The sequence below is a fragment of the Chanodichthys erythropterus genome, chromosome 17 (assembly GCF_024489055.1).
Source record: "Chanodichthys erythropterus isolate Z2021 chromosome 17, ASM2448905v1, whole genome shotgun sequence".
In the NCBI taxonomy this organism is placed as follows: Eukaryota; Metazoa; Chordata; class Actinopteri; order Cypriniformes; family Xenocyprididae; genus Chanodichthys; species Chanodichthys erythropterus.
In genome coordinates this window covers 4639214-4657253 of record NC_090237.1, presented here as the reverse complement: position 1 = coordinate 4657253, position 18040 = coordinate 4639214, and the positions used below count along the sequence as shown (strand labels likewise).

Below are 18040 nucleotides of genomic sequence, written 5' to 3'. Positions count from 1 at the left end.
GGTCACTCATTGTCATAAGTATGTTTCATTAGTCATGTGACTTGTTTACCATCAGCCCATGTGTCTAACATCCACTATGTTTTGTCTCCATCTTTTTTTGTCATGCCACTGCCTTCATCCCACACATGCTGTTATGTCATTGTGTATGGGTATCATCAATCCTCATCTGCATGTTCTGATTGCTCCATTTACTGTGGCCCCTTGCGTGATTGGCTTACCACAGGACCACAGTGGTGTCTTACAAGCTGAGGAGTTCAAGGCTTGTTTGATCAGTCTGGGTTACGACGTAGAAACCGACAAACAGGTACGAGCACAGCAAAAAAAGGTCTATGATGGCTGCCGTCTGTGTGTGTGTATTTGCGCCGTGCCACTCATTCATTCCATCACTCACTAACTCCCTCACTCACCTGTTGTGCTGCTTCTTGAAAAGATGCCCTCTGCAGGTCAGCTAAGGATTTTGCTTTTATTTTATTTTTAATGTTTCTCACTGCTTCCTCTTTGTTTTGTTATCCTTTTTTTTTTTTTTTTTTTTTTTACTTGCCATAATTTCCCTCCTTCTCTTACTCGTTTTCTCTACAAACTCACTCTGATTCCTCTATCAAACCCCTTCACCTCCCCAAATTCTCTGCTTTCCACATGCTTCCTTTCTATTTCTTTTCTCATCCTTCCCTTTGCGAACTGTAGAAGCGCACGGGGATAATGGACACCGATGATTTCCGCGCACTGCTCATTTCCACTGGGAACAGCCTGGTACTGCTACCTCCTTTCTCAATCTCAGTTTCTCCTGAAGTCCTGCTTTTGCTTGCTGTTAAAAATGTATCTGTTTTGTCTGGTATTGTTGGTTACATTTTATATGATTTATCTATTTTTTTAAGTTGAGACCTGTAAAAGAAAAAAGTGATTACTGAATAGATTCTAATAGACCTTAGTCAAGGCTGATGCAATATTTAACTTGACAAATGAAAATGGGGATAAAGTAAAGTCAGTGTTCAGTGAGTTGTTCTGCAGTGTGCTTTGTTGTTAAAAATTCAGGTGACAACCCTGAAAGAAGTCTTAAAATCAACGCATTGAACCAACTGTACTTCTGTTTTGCACAGCCTCGTTTCCATTTGCTTCAAATTAAATACTGTGCCTAAAAATTGTACTTACGGTCAGGACTCTCCTCCTGGTTTATCTGGGTTAATCTCTAACCTTTGTTCTTCAGGGTGATGCTGAATTTGCTCGCATTATGGGCATTGTTGACCCCAACAACAGTGGAGCAGTGACCTTCCAGGCCTTCATCGACTTCATGTCAAGGGAAACAACTGACACAGACACCGCAGACCAGGTCATCGCCTCATTTAAGATCCTAGCCGGAGACAAGGTAAGAATGTGCTCTGTGTCTCTGTTTGAAAGTTTCCAAAGTTTTTGTGATGGTCCTTGCTGCAGAACACGGGATTCAGGGGCGAGGTTGGAACTAGAATCAACACCTCCCACTTTATATTGAGAAGCGTCTCGCTGCAGCCTGCGGTGGACATCTAACCTGGCCCACATCCAAGTGTGATGTCAGAAGCCAGGCAAATGCTGCCCTGCAGCTGATTTTTATTGGTCATGTCAATCACAGTACTGATTGCCTACACCAAACACTAATCCCTAAACCTACCCGTCTCCAACCCCTCGGTCTGGATACAACCTCGCCCCCTGGATCTTGTGTACTGCAGTGAGGAGCAACTGAAAGTTTTCATTGTATGGGACTTGAACCTATCTAACCCCATCTCTTCTGCTTTTCAGAACTACATCACAGCTGAGGAGTTGAGGCGTGAGCTTCCTCCTGACCAGGCAGAGTACTGCATTGCCCGAATGGCACCATACTCAGGCCCTGACGCGGTGGCAGGTGCTCTTGACTACATGTCCTTCTCCACCGCCCTGTACGGGGAGAGTGACCTCTAAGCACCAACTCCAGAACTCTGGAGCAGCTCTCTCTCCTGTATCAGTGCTGATCTTCTCACAGACTAGATAGATGAGAGCGCTGGATGGAGCCACATCTGTCTTTCTCTCAACCATCCAGTCCTTAAAGAGATCAGTGCTCCTGAGGAAGATATTTAAGAGTGTTGGAAACGGGACTTCATAGCACACCTGAGGGGGAGGGGGGGGATAGATGTTTGGGGGAAGGGGGTTACCATGGCATTATGGGAAACTGTTGATGAAGCTTGCCACACTTTGAGGGATGACCTTTTGATTCTGTGTAAAACATGTCAGTCTTGGAGAGCTTAAGGAAAGTTGTAGGATAGAAGGAAAGTTTGAGATGCAGGTTCAGTGTCAAGGGAAGAGGGTGTGTGGCTTTGGACTGTAGCTACAGCTCAGGTTCTTTAATCTTCTTCCGTTTCCTCTTAAAATCATATGAAAGGTCACTGTTTTTTCAGCTTTCAAGTGATTTCTCACCAGCAGTAACCTGTAAAGACAGTTAATGTTGAGCCTTTGAGTTAATTAAATGAAAGAAATATTAATTAAATCTATTAGTTTGTTCTGGGATGGAACTAAAGAGATCTTAAAGAATCTGCTTTAGCTTCAGTCTATGCCTAGACACTTAACCTGCACCCTCTACCCCGATGGGGAGGGCACAAGCTTTTTCAGTTAACATGCTATTTTCTTTGTTTTAATTTTGTTTTCTTCTTGCTAGAGTTGGTGGGGTGGGAGGTTTGGTTTGGGGTTGGAATATGTTATTTGGCATATAGCGAGGTTGTATATCGTAGGGAAATGGACAGAATGACTCAAGTGTTTTGTTAGGGAACTTGTGACATGCCCTCTTAACCCATTTTGCTGGATCGATGAAACTCTTTGAAAATCTAACCTCGGCTTTTTCCTCCCATTTTATTTCTCTCCGCTCCAGCAATTTTGAGTTGGTGGGATTCTACGCTGTACATACTTATTTTCCAGTACACAGAATTGCCAGAATACCCATGGCAGTCACACAGCGCTTCAGGTCATTAGCAAAGATTATAAAATGAGCAGTTTCACCCCTGCGGAGTACTGTAGGCAGGTTTCAGTAGCTACAGGTCTGTGTTTTTGAGGGGTTGAAGAATCAAGTCGATGGATTTTTTTTCCCCATCCCCAATCAACCATACAGCGTTCTCTTATTGACTCCCAGACTCATAGACATGTTCCTTAAGGATGTATTAACTGTAACTAATGTCCATCTGGCATCCATCTTTAATTGTCTTTCAAATATTACTGAATGTCCATGTAAGAGCTTCAGTGGGGATGTGAGCAGCATAGCCTTGTAGTGAGCCCTCCACTAGAGCCTATGACTACACAGCTGCTGAATCAACAGTGAAAAGAGAATTTTATATAGTCAGAAATAAGTACAAATGTGCCTGGTAGTTGCAGGTTGCTATCTCTCCCACTCATTTTTTTCTTTCCTTTTGTTGTACACTAGTTTTTCTCTTTCTACAGGGAGGGGCAGGGACCCAATGTACAGCTCTGGAGGTTGAGGGGAAGGAGTGGGAGAGCTGAAGTCTTAATGAACATTCCATTATGTCTTAATTAAAATAAATTACTGTTTAACAAATCTATGCAATCATGTATCCAATACCAACCATGCTCTGTAAGGAATGGCGGGGGTGATTTGCAATCGAAAGTGTTGAATTCAAGTGAGAACAAATTAAGGGTAAAGGGAGGGAATAGGGTTGGGCAGATGGGCTTCAGGAGATTTGAACAGACTTGGACCAAAAGCCTGCTCTTACGTCTGCAAAGTTGAATAAAAGCATTTGGAATTCTGATTTTTTTTTTTCTTTCTTCTTTTGTACTCTTTAATATCAAACGTTATCTGCTGTACTGGAAATTTGCAAAAACTGCTTTCTGTCTCAAGATGAAAAGTGAATTTCACATGCACACATAAAGTTTCCTTATAAAATATTACCACTTTGAATTGTGTCCGTGTCCCTGCTTGCTTGAGATTTCCTCTCACTAAAGCTTACATTTTGCCTTGACAGCATTTTCTAGCTTCAATAGGCTGCAAGTACTGTCAACAACATCGATGACAAAAAATTTATTAGCATAGTCTATTAGACTATGGTTTATAGCTGTAACAGACAGGTTTGGCATATTACGATTTTCCCTCATAATCTGCATTATGCCCCTTAAATGTTGTGGATGAAGCTTAATTTTTAGGTTGAACATTATTTCAAGAAAGCTCAAAATACCCATACTGTATGTGCTAGTAAATGTATTATACACTTAAAAAATAAAAACAGCGCTCTGTTAAATAGTTTAGACGGGTAAGGACTCAAAGAACACAACCAATAGAGATCTAACTTACCATCCTCCTAGCCGTCCCGAGGAGGAGTTCCTGAGTGAAAATGTGAAATCAGTACAGTAGGCTGTGTCCAGATCTTCAAATAACATGAGTGAAAGAAGACGTACCGTTTTTAATGCGTTTAAGCTTATTTCCATTTTTATCGTCTGTCTCTTGGTTGTCATCGCAGAAAAAACCTGTAGGATCGACAACGAACAGTCAGGCTGTTATGAGAACCTGAGTAAGCGCGGGATTTTTCTACCAACCTCTGAATCCTGGCCGTTACTGTGGTGAGGACGCGCGCCTTGTGTTTAAATTCACACGCAGGCGGGAAGAGCGCGACGGACCGCAGAACGTGGGCTGTTGTGGCGGGAATCATGCTGGCGTTGACGTTCACCTGTCGCGTTCTACTCATCTTTCTGTTGTCAGATTCAGTAAATATGACGGACGAAAATAAGGTAAACCCACGACTGGAGGCGAAAATACGTACCTGATTTCAGCTTGCATGTGTAAAATGTATTGTGTGATGCATTTTTTGCAGATGCAAGCTTATTTTTTTTCCAGATCTGAGGGAAAAATATGATTAACAGATAGGCTTTTACATATGCTAATTGTCGCAGAAAATTTAAGATAATTTAAATGATGTGGTGTGATTTAATGAGGACTTGCCACACTTTTTGAAATATCAATATCCTAGTGAACACTAAAAAATGTTTTGTTTCAACCTATGTTTTGGTCAAATATGGACAAACTGGACTGTTGGTATAAATTTTTACATTACATTTTACAAACCAACAGTTGGGTTTTTCCATAGTTGACCCAAACATGTGTTGAAACAACCCAGCATTTTGTAGAGTGAAGCAAATCCTATTGAAGTAAAAAGGGTTTTGTGGATTTAGGCGTATAGTACTGTTGTATGTCATAAATTTCCTTGTCAAAACAAACACCTGTTGACCTGCAAAAATGCCACCTGGAAATGTCAGAGCATTGGGGAAAACTGAGCCACATAAATCTGAACAGGCTAAAAGAGTTTTTTGTTTGAAAGGTACACAAGAATACAGAATTTCTATTCTATAAAATAGCTCCATCCTCAAAAGGGTCATATGTAATAGAAGGACTAAAAATTGGCATTAAATTTAAAATATGCACACCTGTCAGCAAAATGGCACCACATCTCTCAATCATTACTAAACCAACCACCTGAGGCCACTAAGACTGTGTATTTATTTTCATTCACAGTTACAAAATTGTTAGACATGCCTCATGTCCACAGTGCTGCCTTGTTCTCCAACAGAGACATCGTTGACTTTACACGCTCCGGCTGTTGTTTGTTACTGCGCTCTTGGCAGGAGCAGGTTTAAGCAGAACTGTGTTCATGTCACTTTTAATGTTTCACTTGCTGTTGCGTTTTGAAACCATGAATGTGTGGAAAGCTTCCATCCTGATGACTTTGGCAAATCAAGATCAATAAATGCTTAAGGAAATGCATAAGAGTCCAAAAATGAAGCATTACTTTAGTACCTTGACTGACTCTGTCTGTGAAATAATAGAATTTGTATAATAATCTTATAGTTGAGTCCTAAAAAGTGGTCCTTTCAACAGCAACATTTAGGGGAAACAGACATTATTTAAATAAGAAAATATGAAATAAAACCACACAACGTACATAAAATATAAATCTGATGGGGCATGTAGAGACTTGCCCTTTATACAAAAATGATTACACATTTTACAAGTTATTTGCGGAATTATCATCTTTACATGTGTTGTGCCTCGGCACGTCTCCTCATCACGGATGAATCTAATGTTTGCTGTCAGTCACTACACCGGTGTGGATACTGTACTTTGGAAACACAGATTCTACATCTTGGAAGTTTGACCAAAATATTAATTTTCACCAGAAAATGTCATTCTGAACAAGTAACATGTCTGCTACTTTTGTTCCGACCAATTGAGCAAAAAGCATTACAATAAATTGCGCTGCCAATGGTGATTAAATCTAACGATCGCTTAGCTTGGATCATGTCAAACCGTGCAAATTATTATTATTGTTATACTTTGTTCTCAAATTGTTAACAACATCAGCATTGCGTGACTATGTGTATTTAGTGTATATTAGCGTTACCTGTAGATTTCAAATTATGTAGATACTCCGCAGTCCGACGTCTTTTGCTTTTGACTACGGGTGAATCTTCAGTTGTCACTGATGATTGTCATTTGGATCTTTCTAGATTACAATCCACCATCAAAATGATAAGTTTAATTATTGCAGCTGCTGTGAGAAAAGGCTATAAATGATCCGTCACCTGCTGCATCCTCACATCCCATATAGTCTACTAGCTGGGACAACGGCTGCATGCTCGAATTTCCTGTGGAAACCCACCAGTACCACCCGAATTATAAAACATTATGACAAGTTTTCCGTTGTGAATCAGGCTAAGGTAAAGAGAGAGTTTTTAACACTGGCTGGTTATGTACTTGCTCAAAAATTGATTTTAGATCATTTTTAACCAAAAAAGTTACGGACTGCAGCTTTAATAAATATAATTTTATTGTAAACACAAACAGCATGTTGTGTAGAATTTCTCTAAAAACTGATGGTGTTCATGGTTTTTCATAATGATTGTGTGTTAGAATATATCTGCACATATACACACTCATTAGAGGTGGAGATGTTATCACAAATGTCGGGTGTTGCGAACATGTGCAAGTCATTTTGCAAGCTCTCTCTCGGGCTTCATTAATGGACACACTGCTCTATTCTTTTCATGGATTCAGTAAACACTGCCACAGATGTTTGGGAAATTCATGACTAAATGGAATCTGTGCTATTATAAGTCTCAACTGTTTTGCCTTTTTTCCCCACATTACATCTCTATGTACAGTACAAAAAAATGTAATATGTTATAGAAAGTTTCTTCTTCCAATATTAACCAGTTCAGACTGAGAGCAAACAAACTGCTTTCTTACCAAACTTTAATTATTCTCTCTCTAATTAAATACCTCAGAGGAAGCCACATTCAAATGCAGGAGAATAGTTTTTTATATATATTTTATCTTGGGGCTATTTAAAATATACATATGCACTCTTTTCACTTGCTTTCAACAAGATAATCTGTCCTTTGAGGGAGAGCAAAAATATAAATCTTTCATTAGTGTGTCTAAATTGTCTCGCATCACCTTACGCATCATGGGACCTCCAGCATTTTTCACGACAGTAGACTGCTGTTCCTCAGCCAGACACCATGTTTGCCTTTTTTTTGCCCATTTTGAGAGCTTTTACACAGACTAGCCTTTCACATTCAGCCAGATGCGAAAATAACCTGCCCCCCTCCCATTCTCTAATTATAGTTGCTGGTCTTGGACAGGCAGCGGCCTCAGACGTGTGTGCTGGACTGTGCTAGAGGGAGCCATCAGGCAGTATGTGGCAGCAACGGCCGAATGTATAAATCTCTGTGTTCCTTTCAACGTGCACAGTGCATCAACAGCCAGCTGAGGATGGACACATTATCAACATGCACAGGTGAAGCACCAGACTCATCACAGGAAAACAGAATTTTCTTCTGCTCTCATTGGACGATGTCTTAAGCATATTTTGTGTTTGTCAGCAGATGCATTGAGGTCTAAATGTCAGCTGGCTCGCTCTCAAGCTCTGAGGGCCAGTGCTCGTTTGGATTCTGTCGCCATTTTTATCCCAGAATGCAAAGCCGATGGAACTTACGCCGAGGTATTGTGATGCTAGTTTTTAACCCAGGGTCAGAATTTAAAGGGGTCAGAAATTAAAGTCTGCTTGAAATGGAAGTTGCGATAGTCTTTTCTTCCCTATTGTAATGTATATCCAAGTAAAACAACTTTTCGAACAAGAAAAACTTAGGGAGAGATGTGATTTTGTCCAACTGTAATTGATTGAATGGTTATATGGATGTGGTTTGCTATTGGTCGATCGCATGTGGTTGACAGGTGGCCCCACCCTTGCGGCAGTAAACACATCATCAGAGATGAGAAGAGATGTTGCTGCAAGAGTGAGGGGAAGTTATTTTGATTAAATATTTTTTTAAAAATTATGAAAATAATGATGTGCACACATAAATATTTTATAAATACTGCAATATTCCATATTAAAAAAATTGTCAATTTTTAATTTTTGGTGATTTTAACTTTTCTTTGATTTTTGGAATTGATTTGGAATTGTAAGGACAATTATTATATTATTACAACAATAATAATAATTACCTTATTAACTTATTCAATGTATCTGTCTTTTATGTCAAATACTTAAATTTAACCAATTACTTAAGTCAATCAGAATACTGACTGATACCAATAAAATGTTATCAATGTAAACAAAAGCCATCTTTACACTGCAAAGGTGGAACAGAAGTATCTGACATGGCATTTGTGTTTATTTACACAGACTGTCTAATGCTGCTCAGAGGTGGCATACATGTATTTACAAACCCGATTCCAAAAAAGTTGGGACACTGTACAAATTGTGAATAAAAACAGAATGCAATGATGTGGAAGTTTCAAATTTCAATATTTTATTCAGAATACAACATAGATGACATATCAAATGTTTAAACTGAGAAAATGTATAATTTTAAGGGAAAAATTTCATGGCATCAACACATCTCAAAAAAGTTGGGACAAGGCCATGTTTACCACTGTGTGGCATCCCCTCTTCTTTTTATAACAGTCTGCAAACGTCTGGGGACTGAGGAGACAAGCTGCTCAAGTTTAGGAATAGGAAAGTTGTCCCATTCTTGTCTAGGCTTCTAGTTGCTCAACTGTCTTAGGTCTTCTTTGTCGTATCTTCCTCTTTATAATGCGCCAAATGTTTTCTATGGGTGAAAGATCTGGACTGCAGGCTGGCCATTTCAGTACCCGGATCCTTCTTCTACGCAGCCATTGATGCAGTATGTGGTCTGGCATTGTCATGTTGGAAAATGCAAGGTCTTCCCTGAAAGAGACGATATCTGGATGGGAGCATATGTTGTTCTAGAACTTGGATATACCTTTCAGCATTGATGGTGCCTTTCCAGATGTGTAAGCTGCCCATGCCACACGCACTCATGCAACCCCATACCATCAGAGATGCAGGCTTCTGAACTGAGCACTGATAACAACTTGGGTTGTCCTTGTCCTCTTTAGTCCGGATGACATGGCATCCCAGTTTTCAAAAAAGAACTTCAAATTTTGATTCGTCTGACCACAGAACAGTTTTCCACTTGCCACAGTCCATTTTAAATGAGCCTTGGCCCAGAGAAAACGCCTGCGCTTCTGGATCATGTTTAGATATGGCTTCTTTTTTGACCTATAGAGATTTAGCCGGCAACGGCGAATGGCACGGTGGATTGTGTTCACCGACAATGTTTTCTGGAAGTATTCCTGAGCCCATGTTGTGATTTCCATTACAGTAGCATTCCTGTATGTGATGCAGTGCCGTCTAAGGGCCTGAAGATCACGGGTGGTTATCCGGCCTTGACCCTTATGCACAGAGATTGTTCCAGATTCTCTGAATCTTTGGATGATATTATGCACTGTAGATGATGATAACTTCAAACTCTTTGCAATTTTTCCCTGAGAAACTCCTTTCTGATATTGCTCCACTATTTTTGGCCGCAGCATTGGGGGAATTGGTGATCCTCTGCCCTTCTTGTCTTCTGAGAGACACTGCCACTCTGAGAGCCTCTTTTTATACCCAATCATGTTGCCAATTGACCTAATAAGTTGCAAATTGGTCCTCCAGCTGTTCCTTATATGTACATTTAACTTTTCCGGCCTCTTATTGCTACCTATCCCAACTTTTTTGGAATGTGTAGCTCTCATGAAATATTTGGCATGACATTTCAAAATGTCTCACTTTTTTTTAACATTGAATATGTTATCTATATTCTATTGTGAATAAAATATAAGTTTATGAGATTTGTAAATTATTGCATTCCTTTTTTATTCACAATTTGTACAGTGTCCCAACTTTTTTGGAATCGGGTTTGTACACAACAATCACATAAATATAAATAGCCTATAAATTAAAAAACATAAACTCATTATAGAATAGTGCAGCAGTATTATGACAAAATCATTATTATTTGTCTTGATATTGGTATAAAGATTATCAATGTTGATTAATAAAATACATTAAAAGCATTTTGTGTTTGAGGAAACAGCAAAGTCATATTCCTCTGATTGGCCGTTGCATTCATAAGCTCAAAATAAATGAAAGTGTAACGTGTATGATCTGTTTTGATTTAGTTTCATTGTGTTTTGGTTCTGTTTTCCCTGTTCCTGTTTGTCTGTGTGCACTTTCATTTTACCTAGTTTCCTAATGTGTCCTAGTTTGTTTCTTTAGTTACTGATTACATTCACCTGTTGTTCATTTAGTTACCTCATTACTCTCCCAATGCATTTAAGCCCTGAGTTTCCTCAGTTCATTTGTCCAGTATTGTCTGAGTTCACATGGTTGGTAGTTCTCTTGGGTTTTCTTGTTCTGAATTATTGGATTAAAGACTGTTTGTTGCCATATTCTGCTGAGTTGTTCGCTTTACTGCAGCAGCAACGCGTGACATTTGGTTCATTTGTAGGCAGTGTTGTTCATTTTGGCCCCAATCAGTTTCCAACCTTGCATGACCTCTCATGACCTTTGACCTGTAGGTGCAGTGTCACAATCAGACAGGTTACTGCTGGTGCTCCAGCGCTGATGGGATTCCAGTGAGCGGAAGCTCTGTCCTACACCTGCGGCCCAACTGCACTGGTGAGCTCTGTTTGTGAGTCGAATAAACTAGTGAGACAAACCAGTGTTATTTAGCCAGTCACCTATTTTTATGTGGATTTTGGGATATCCCATCAAAAGAAAATGGACTTTAAAAATGCGCATAAAAGACGTATGTGCTCGATTTAGGAAAATGTTTTTATCTGATTAGAAGACATGCATCAACTACGATGAAAACACATTTCAAAAAGTCGTAACTGTGATCAGAAAACTGTTAGACTAAAATTAAGTTTTAGTCTGAGATATTTTAGTTGGCCTACTTAAACTTAATCTAAATGAAAATGAGAAATGTTTATTTTATTTCAAATAATACATTTTTTTTAATGGTTTTAGTTTTAACTAACAATAATAACTCTGATACAGACACTGCAAACTGTTTTTCACTTATCTGTGTTGAAGGTCAGATGTCAGATATTGCTCACAAAACTGACGTGGAATTAGCTAAAGCGGGTGAGAGAACACACACACACACACACACACACACACACACATACACAAATATTACAGTATAGTGAAATAAAGGTCCCGTTACTGACATGTTCCTCTCTGGGTTTAGAGCGAGGTGTTCAGTGGCGCTCCACTCCTGATCCTGAGCAGCGCTCTGTGTTAACGGCTGCAGGTCAGGTGACTTCACTACATTTCTACTCAATTGATTTTGTCATCAAAAACAGATTTTAGATCTGTATTTGCAGTCCTTTGCATAAATTCAGTGATCAACAATGCTCAAATATGAGCAAAACACAAATCAACATTAATGAAAAGAACATGGGAAAAAAAACACATTTTTACATATTGTTTTCTTCTGTTTATAGCAGGGCTCTGAACCGGTTCAGGGAACGAAAACCGGAAACAAACGAAATTGACCGTAACGTAACCAGAAACGGAAACGAAATCAAATGTAATCATTCTAAACAAACGCTAATTTGAAATATCCATTAACTGGTTAATAACGTTATTTTATCATTCTGTTTAATATTTTGATTTGGCAGTCAACCAATCACAAATTCAAATAGTACAGCCTATGCAAATGTGATGCTGACGCATTCAACGTATGTGAAATGCCCGCGCTGTCGCGCTCAGCCCAGCTGTCAAGTCATCATAGGTTAGGTGAGTCACAATGGCAATGCCCTGGCATTAGTCTTTCCGATGATATGTCACCAACCGTCAAGTATTAGGCCTACATTTAAGTGAAAATGAATGTCAAGTAATATGCAGCTTGTTGTGCGTTTTGAAACCAGCTTGCAGGATAGTACAATTTTCAACATCACATCACACATCTGCAGCGTTTCTGAGAACGGAGAAAACTATAGGCCTACCCACATAACACATAAAATAAAAGGGAATATTTAGGCCTATAGGCTACGTGAAATATTTCACTTAAATAATTAGGTCTACAGATTTATCAAAACAAAAGCGGTTATTTGTGGCACACACCAAAGATAGAAAAAGGAAACCGGTATTTTGAGTCTTTTGTAAATGTATGAATTATGTTTTGCTTTTACCTGTATGACCATAAATTATGGAGACAGTTAACTGTCTTATAGAAGGAAAACAAATCCAGTGGTCGCGCCGGCACCTCATGCGTGCACAAAAATTCTTGCATTGCTTACTTGATATTGCAGCCTGTTAAATAATCAAATAAAATAGAATCAACCAAACATTACACTGCTCAATTCAATTCTGTAATACAATCTGCCATTTACCACCACCTCACTGTGCTGTTATGTGTGAAGGATAATGTTTTACGTCGATAATGCGAGTAAAGTAAGCTACAACAGTTTAGCATTCGTCTCGAAAAAGTAAACTGTTGGATTCGTGCCGAATGAGAAAGGTAGGCTACAGATTCACTTTAAATTAATTCGTTTTGCATCTTATTTAGTTTTATTTCCAATAAATAAACTCACCTTGAATATAGCAATAGAAGCTGGAATGGCTTTGATGTTTATATAGCCTGAATAGTCCAACTGTTAATTTTAGAGGTTTTTTTGTGGAGTACAAAAATAATATAGGGCAGTTTTGTTCATAATTTATGTTTACAAACATTATAAATAAAGATATGTATGTAATAATGTAATGTAATAATAAAATGCAACAGGAAGAGCGTCTGTATTTTTAACCATGCAGCAAACATTAAAATATCTTGAAAAATGACTTTAATTTATAAACCATTGTTTTTTGTTTCGTTTAATAGGTTTATTTGGACAGAATCTTGTTATAAAAGATAATTGTAGGCCTATTGGCTAAGACAGCAAATACACTCTCTTTGTTTTTTTAATAAATAAAATGCTGTACGTATTATTATTATTATTATTATAATTATTATTAAGTAGGCTACATGCAAAAATAAAAAACGTTATTAACTGTTATTTTTTCAAATCAAACCGGTTTCGGAATGTTTGGAACGCTGGAACAGAAACGTTAAAATACTGATTCTGTTCGGAGTGGAATTATTTATTTTTTTTTTTTTTCGTTTTTAAGCCCTGGATTATAGAGGAACTAATATATATATATATATATATATATATATATATATATATATTGTGTGTGGTTTTAAATACAGGAGTCACTGCACCTCCATTTTGGGTGACAATCCTATTGAACTCTGACCCAAATGGAAACCGTCCCGTCAGACGACCCACAGGTGAGAAGGAGAGATGATCAAGGCTTCATTTGAGTGTTTTATGATTGAATTTGTTCAAATTCTCACTCTGTATTCCTGCAGACTCTCTAAAGAACTGTGAACATGAGAGATTGTCTTTGCTCTCTGAAGCGGGCATTCAGGGGTCAGAAGAGCGTTTTATCCCAGAATGCAGTGCAGATGGGCGGTACAAATCCATTCAATGCCACAGCGGCACAGGATACTGCTGGTGCGTGAGAGTGGACTCGGGGCGGCCCATCCCGGGAACTTCTGACAGGTTGGGAGACTGTATGTGTGTTTCTGTGTGTGTAAGCCAGTGTAGAAAACTGAAAATGATTCTGTGTACAGGAACCAACTGCCTGACTGCAGCTCTCAGGAAACACACACGCTCATCATCAACAACAGCTACACAGAAACACCTCTCTCAGGTCAGATCTATAGTTGTATAGACAAAACTGTTTAGCCTTTTTCCAAAGTTGAATTTTTTAAATGCAGTATTTATTGTATTGTTTGGTGAATATTGATATATACAGATTTTAGCCTATTTGACTCTCTAAAATACTTATCACCAATTTAATTTGTGATATCTGTCTGTGTTTGTATAGGCTGTCCCAGTGTACGAAAGACAGACTTTTTGAAGAATTTAATACAAGCATTTCAGCAGGAAGTTGAGAGTGTTGCTCCATCTTCTCCTTCCAGGTTAGAGACACGCACATCGATTACAGTCAGCAGATATTACAGACATAATGGCAACAGATTTTGAGTCATCAGAGTCACTCTGTGACTCGCAACACATGGGTCAAGGTTGAGTTTAATTTCAACATCTTCAAGTGTTTTGTTAACCTTCAATTATTTCTTTCAACATTGAAACAACAACTGACGACACATCAGTTTCTTATTCAACCAATAAATATTAAAGACCATTATGCGTCCGACGTTAGGTCTGCATGATTTATCGCACACGATTCGGCGAAGGCTGTGATTATTATTTTATGCGCAGCTTGTCAGAGCGTACGGCGCTGTGATCAGTAGTAAACGCTTCTCCATGTGAAAGCCAGAGGGCGCCCTTGTGCAGAAACTAGAACACGAGTCATTCCAGGAAATCCCATACTATCGCTGTAGCTGAATAAACAGAAGATTGAAACGCTTTGACTAATAAACACATGATCGCCTTATACTGTGTAAGAAGCCACATCATCTCACAGAAGTGCGCTCAACTGTCGTTATGAAGTGAGTTTGGAATAAAAACATGTTATTAAATGACATCTTTTGTTGGACAAGATGTTAGTAAATGCTTCTCATGTCTGGAAAGATGTTTGACGCGTGTTGCTTTTTCAAATGCACTTTATAAGCGATTCAAACTCGCAGTGCTTTCAGATGGATCAGCATTTGGAGCCATAGTTCATTGACAAGCTGTGCATAAAAAAATAATTACAGCTTTGCGATTTCATAATCGCACTAAGCCAAATGATTTAAGTGGGATTTCAATGTTTTTTTTCTAATCGTCCAATTAATCGTGCAGCCCTATCTGACGTTGTAAAGAGCCATACCATTGAGCAGCGTTTACCTCAGTGAGTTGACCGAGTGGATCTCTGAGCTGGCGTGAGTGAGTGGAGGCGGGGCTTATTTGCATATTGAGCAAGTATATAGAGTTAAGGTGCGTTCACGCGGCCTCGTAATTCCTGTAGTTACGCGATTCTAGCTTGTAAAAAGCGTTCACATCCTCATAGAGCTCGTAAATACAGCTTGTAAGCTGGGAGTTTTCTGAAAGCTCCCACATGTACCACGTGGCCGCTGTACCACCTGACCGCTGTAGATTTATTTAGGCGTTGATTAGCCTGGATGCCAGCCCGAACCCCGCCCACAAAATTTTTTGGACGGGAAGTTCGGTCTGGACTCGATCCATTGTGGAGTAATTATGCTCAGCTCCCAGAAGGCCGAGCCAATCAATTTGCCAGGGCGGGCTTTAATCGATGATGGACAGGCTATCTGCGGTTACGTAACCACCCACGTCATCAAAGAGCGCTTGGGTTGAATTGGTTTTCACCAACGATGACTGCAGCTGGAGAAGTAAGATGTTTAGATTCCGCTATCACGTCTGTAATCCCTTCCAACGGGATTCGGAAAAAGTTTAAGTACAAGTTCAACATACGTCACTTACTGCGTTGCTCTGATTGGTTGTAGGTCTATCCAATTGAATGCAGAGTTTTTTTTTTTTACTGGTTCGGTTAAGACACGCCCCATAATTCAAGTGCAATGGAGCAGTATCAGACTCACATTCTGCCTAGAACATGAGTATGACGAAGTCAGGCTAGGCGTTGATAGTGGTGCCATGGAAACGCATAATTCCCAGTCCGAGGACATGAACAGCTCCGAATATAACGTCACGTGTTGTCATTTCAAGAATCCGGTAAATACGAGGTGACGTGAACGCAGTATTACATTCAAGCTATTTTAAGGCATGAAGATTTTTTTTTTTCACTGGAAATTTTTTTTAAATATGTCATTTTGGTGTTTAAAGATGAGTTAGAAGATGAGATAGAATTATACTACGGGGGACTATATTGTATGTATGAAAACATCATTTTTGCATTTCAGTTTGGTGGCTGAATTGAGACATTTCACTTTTAAAACAGTGTTATAATTAACTAAAACTATTAAAAAAACTAAATGCTGTTTGTAACTAACTGAAATAAAATAAGTTTGTTGAAATATTGAAATGACTAAAACTGAAATAAAATAAAGCTAAATAAAAATATATTTAAAAAATCACAAGCACAGAATTAATAGAAAATTTAAATTTACAAATGAAAACAGAAAATATATAAAAATTCAATAGTATATAAATAATACTAAAATTACACTGCTTTAAAATTACATAGAGAACTCACAATGTTGATTCAATAATTTAAATTAATAAATTCATTAAAGGTGCAGTATGTAATTTTTTGACCGTACTAAAGCATAAAAATACCAGTTATTCTACTATGAAATTTCCCCAATAGTATTTTGACAGCCCGTGTTGCTAGATGGTGGAAAACACAACATATTGCAGCTATGGAAGGCAGCAAATAAACTGGGTCACAGATCGCAGATTCTACACAACCTAAAAAGCCTCGGCAATAAAACATTGCAAACATATACATTAGCTGATCAACTTACAGTTTAAGGCTCGTCGGTGTCCATTGACAGTTGCGCTTGTTCCTGTTGCGTCTCCTCAATCTGGCAACCGGCGTTATTGTCGAGTCCGAGGATGAGGTGCAGGAACAACTCTCTCCAATATTTAGAATTTGGACTGCAGTACCCATTTCAACCACTAGCTCTCAATATTACATACTGCACCTTTAATGTGATCTTTGTAATCTTCCTAATGATTTTAAATGTATTTCTACATTATCATTTCTGTGGCGTTGATCCAGAACGTCCATCATTAACTGAGTTCTTCTGCTCTTCCAGGACCCCCGAGGCCCGTCCTCACGTCCCCACCTCTCCGCCCTCTGTTCACACTCTCCGTCGGTACTTCATGCAGCTGGACGCAGATGATAATGGGATTCTCAGCGAGCCAGAAGCTCGTCCGTTCCGGCTCATGCTCCGCAGAACTCTGCGTCCTCGCCGCTGTGCCAAGAAGTTCATGCAGTTCTGTGACCGTAACGCAGACCGACGCCTCAGCTCTCAAGAACTCACTTCCTGTCTTGGCATTTGAGGCTGAACTCCATAAATATTGTGCAAGATGAAGTATCTTTGGAAATGCTTTCAGACTTTAGTTTGACCTTCATCTCTCCACAGCTCCTTTGAGTCTCTGACTGCAGCGTTCAATCACTTCACTCTGGGTTTTTGAATCTGTTTCAGCTCTCGCTGGCGCTCTGACCTTTTTACTTATGCAAGTCCAAACACTGTGCCTTTCAAATAAAGGACTTGTTATTGGTTGTGTAAAAATATCCACGGGTAAGCCTTTCTGACCGCTGGAGCGCTCAAGTGTGTGTGTCTGTGTTTGAGTGGCTGAGAGTGAGTTTGGACACAGTACATGAACATTGTAATAATTCAGCATATGACCAGGGTTATTCTAGCAAACTGGAATAAAAACTGTTGCATGAAATAAAATAAATGTTAACTAAATAAAATATAGAAAAACTTAAACTCATTTTATTTCAGATAGATGCCAATGCAACATTCCTTATTTTTGTTTAGTTTAACTTGATGTACTAAAAAATAACTACAACTGAAATACAAATAAAATCTATATAGACAAATGACAAAAACACAACAAAATTACTACAACTTTAACTAAAATAAAAATGAGGAATGATTACCAATTCAAAACATTAATAAAAACTATAACAGTATCTTAATGATACTA

At 38.8% G+C, this 18040-nt stretch overlaps 2 protein-coding genes across 5 annotated transcripts in view; both read left to right on the top strand.

Annotated features, from left to right (window-relative positions):
• The window catches only part of actn4 (actinin, alpha 4), a 52120-nt gene extending 50002 nt beyond the window's left edge, over positions 1-2118 (top strand). For all 4 annotated transcript variants that reach the window (XM_067364552.1, XM_067364553.1, XM_067364554.1 and 1 more), the window contains 3 exons: positions 224-304; positions 1205-1363; positions 1771-2118. In XM_067364552.1, coding sequence (XP_067220653.1) covers positions 224-304; positions 1205-1363; positions 1771-1929 — 399 coding nt within the window. In that variant the 3' untranslated portion in view covers positions 1930-2118. The remainder of the gene's footprint in view (positions 1-223; positions 305-1204; positions 1364-1770) is intronic.
• Positions 2119-2159: 41 nt separating this feature from the next.
• LOC137004337 (SPARC-related modular calcium-binding protein 1-like) lies at positions 2160-17617 on the top strand. The gene is made up of 11 exons (XM_067364582.1): positions 2160-4731; positions 7625-7796; positions 7885-8000; positions 10928-11027; positions 11445-11495; positions 11602-11664; positions 13606-13686; positions 13768-13960; positions 14032-14111; positions 14289-14382; positions 17140-17617. The coding sequence occupies exons 1-11, from the start codon at positions 4651-4653 to the stop codon at positions 17384-17386; spliced, it is 1278 nt and encodes a 425-aa protein (XP_067220683.1). The 5' UTR covers positions 2160-4650; the 3' UTR covers positions 17387-17617.
• Positions 17618-18040: the final 423 nt, after the last annotated feature.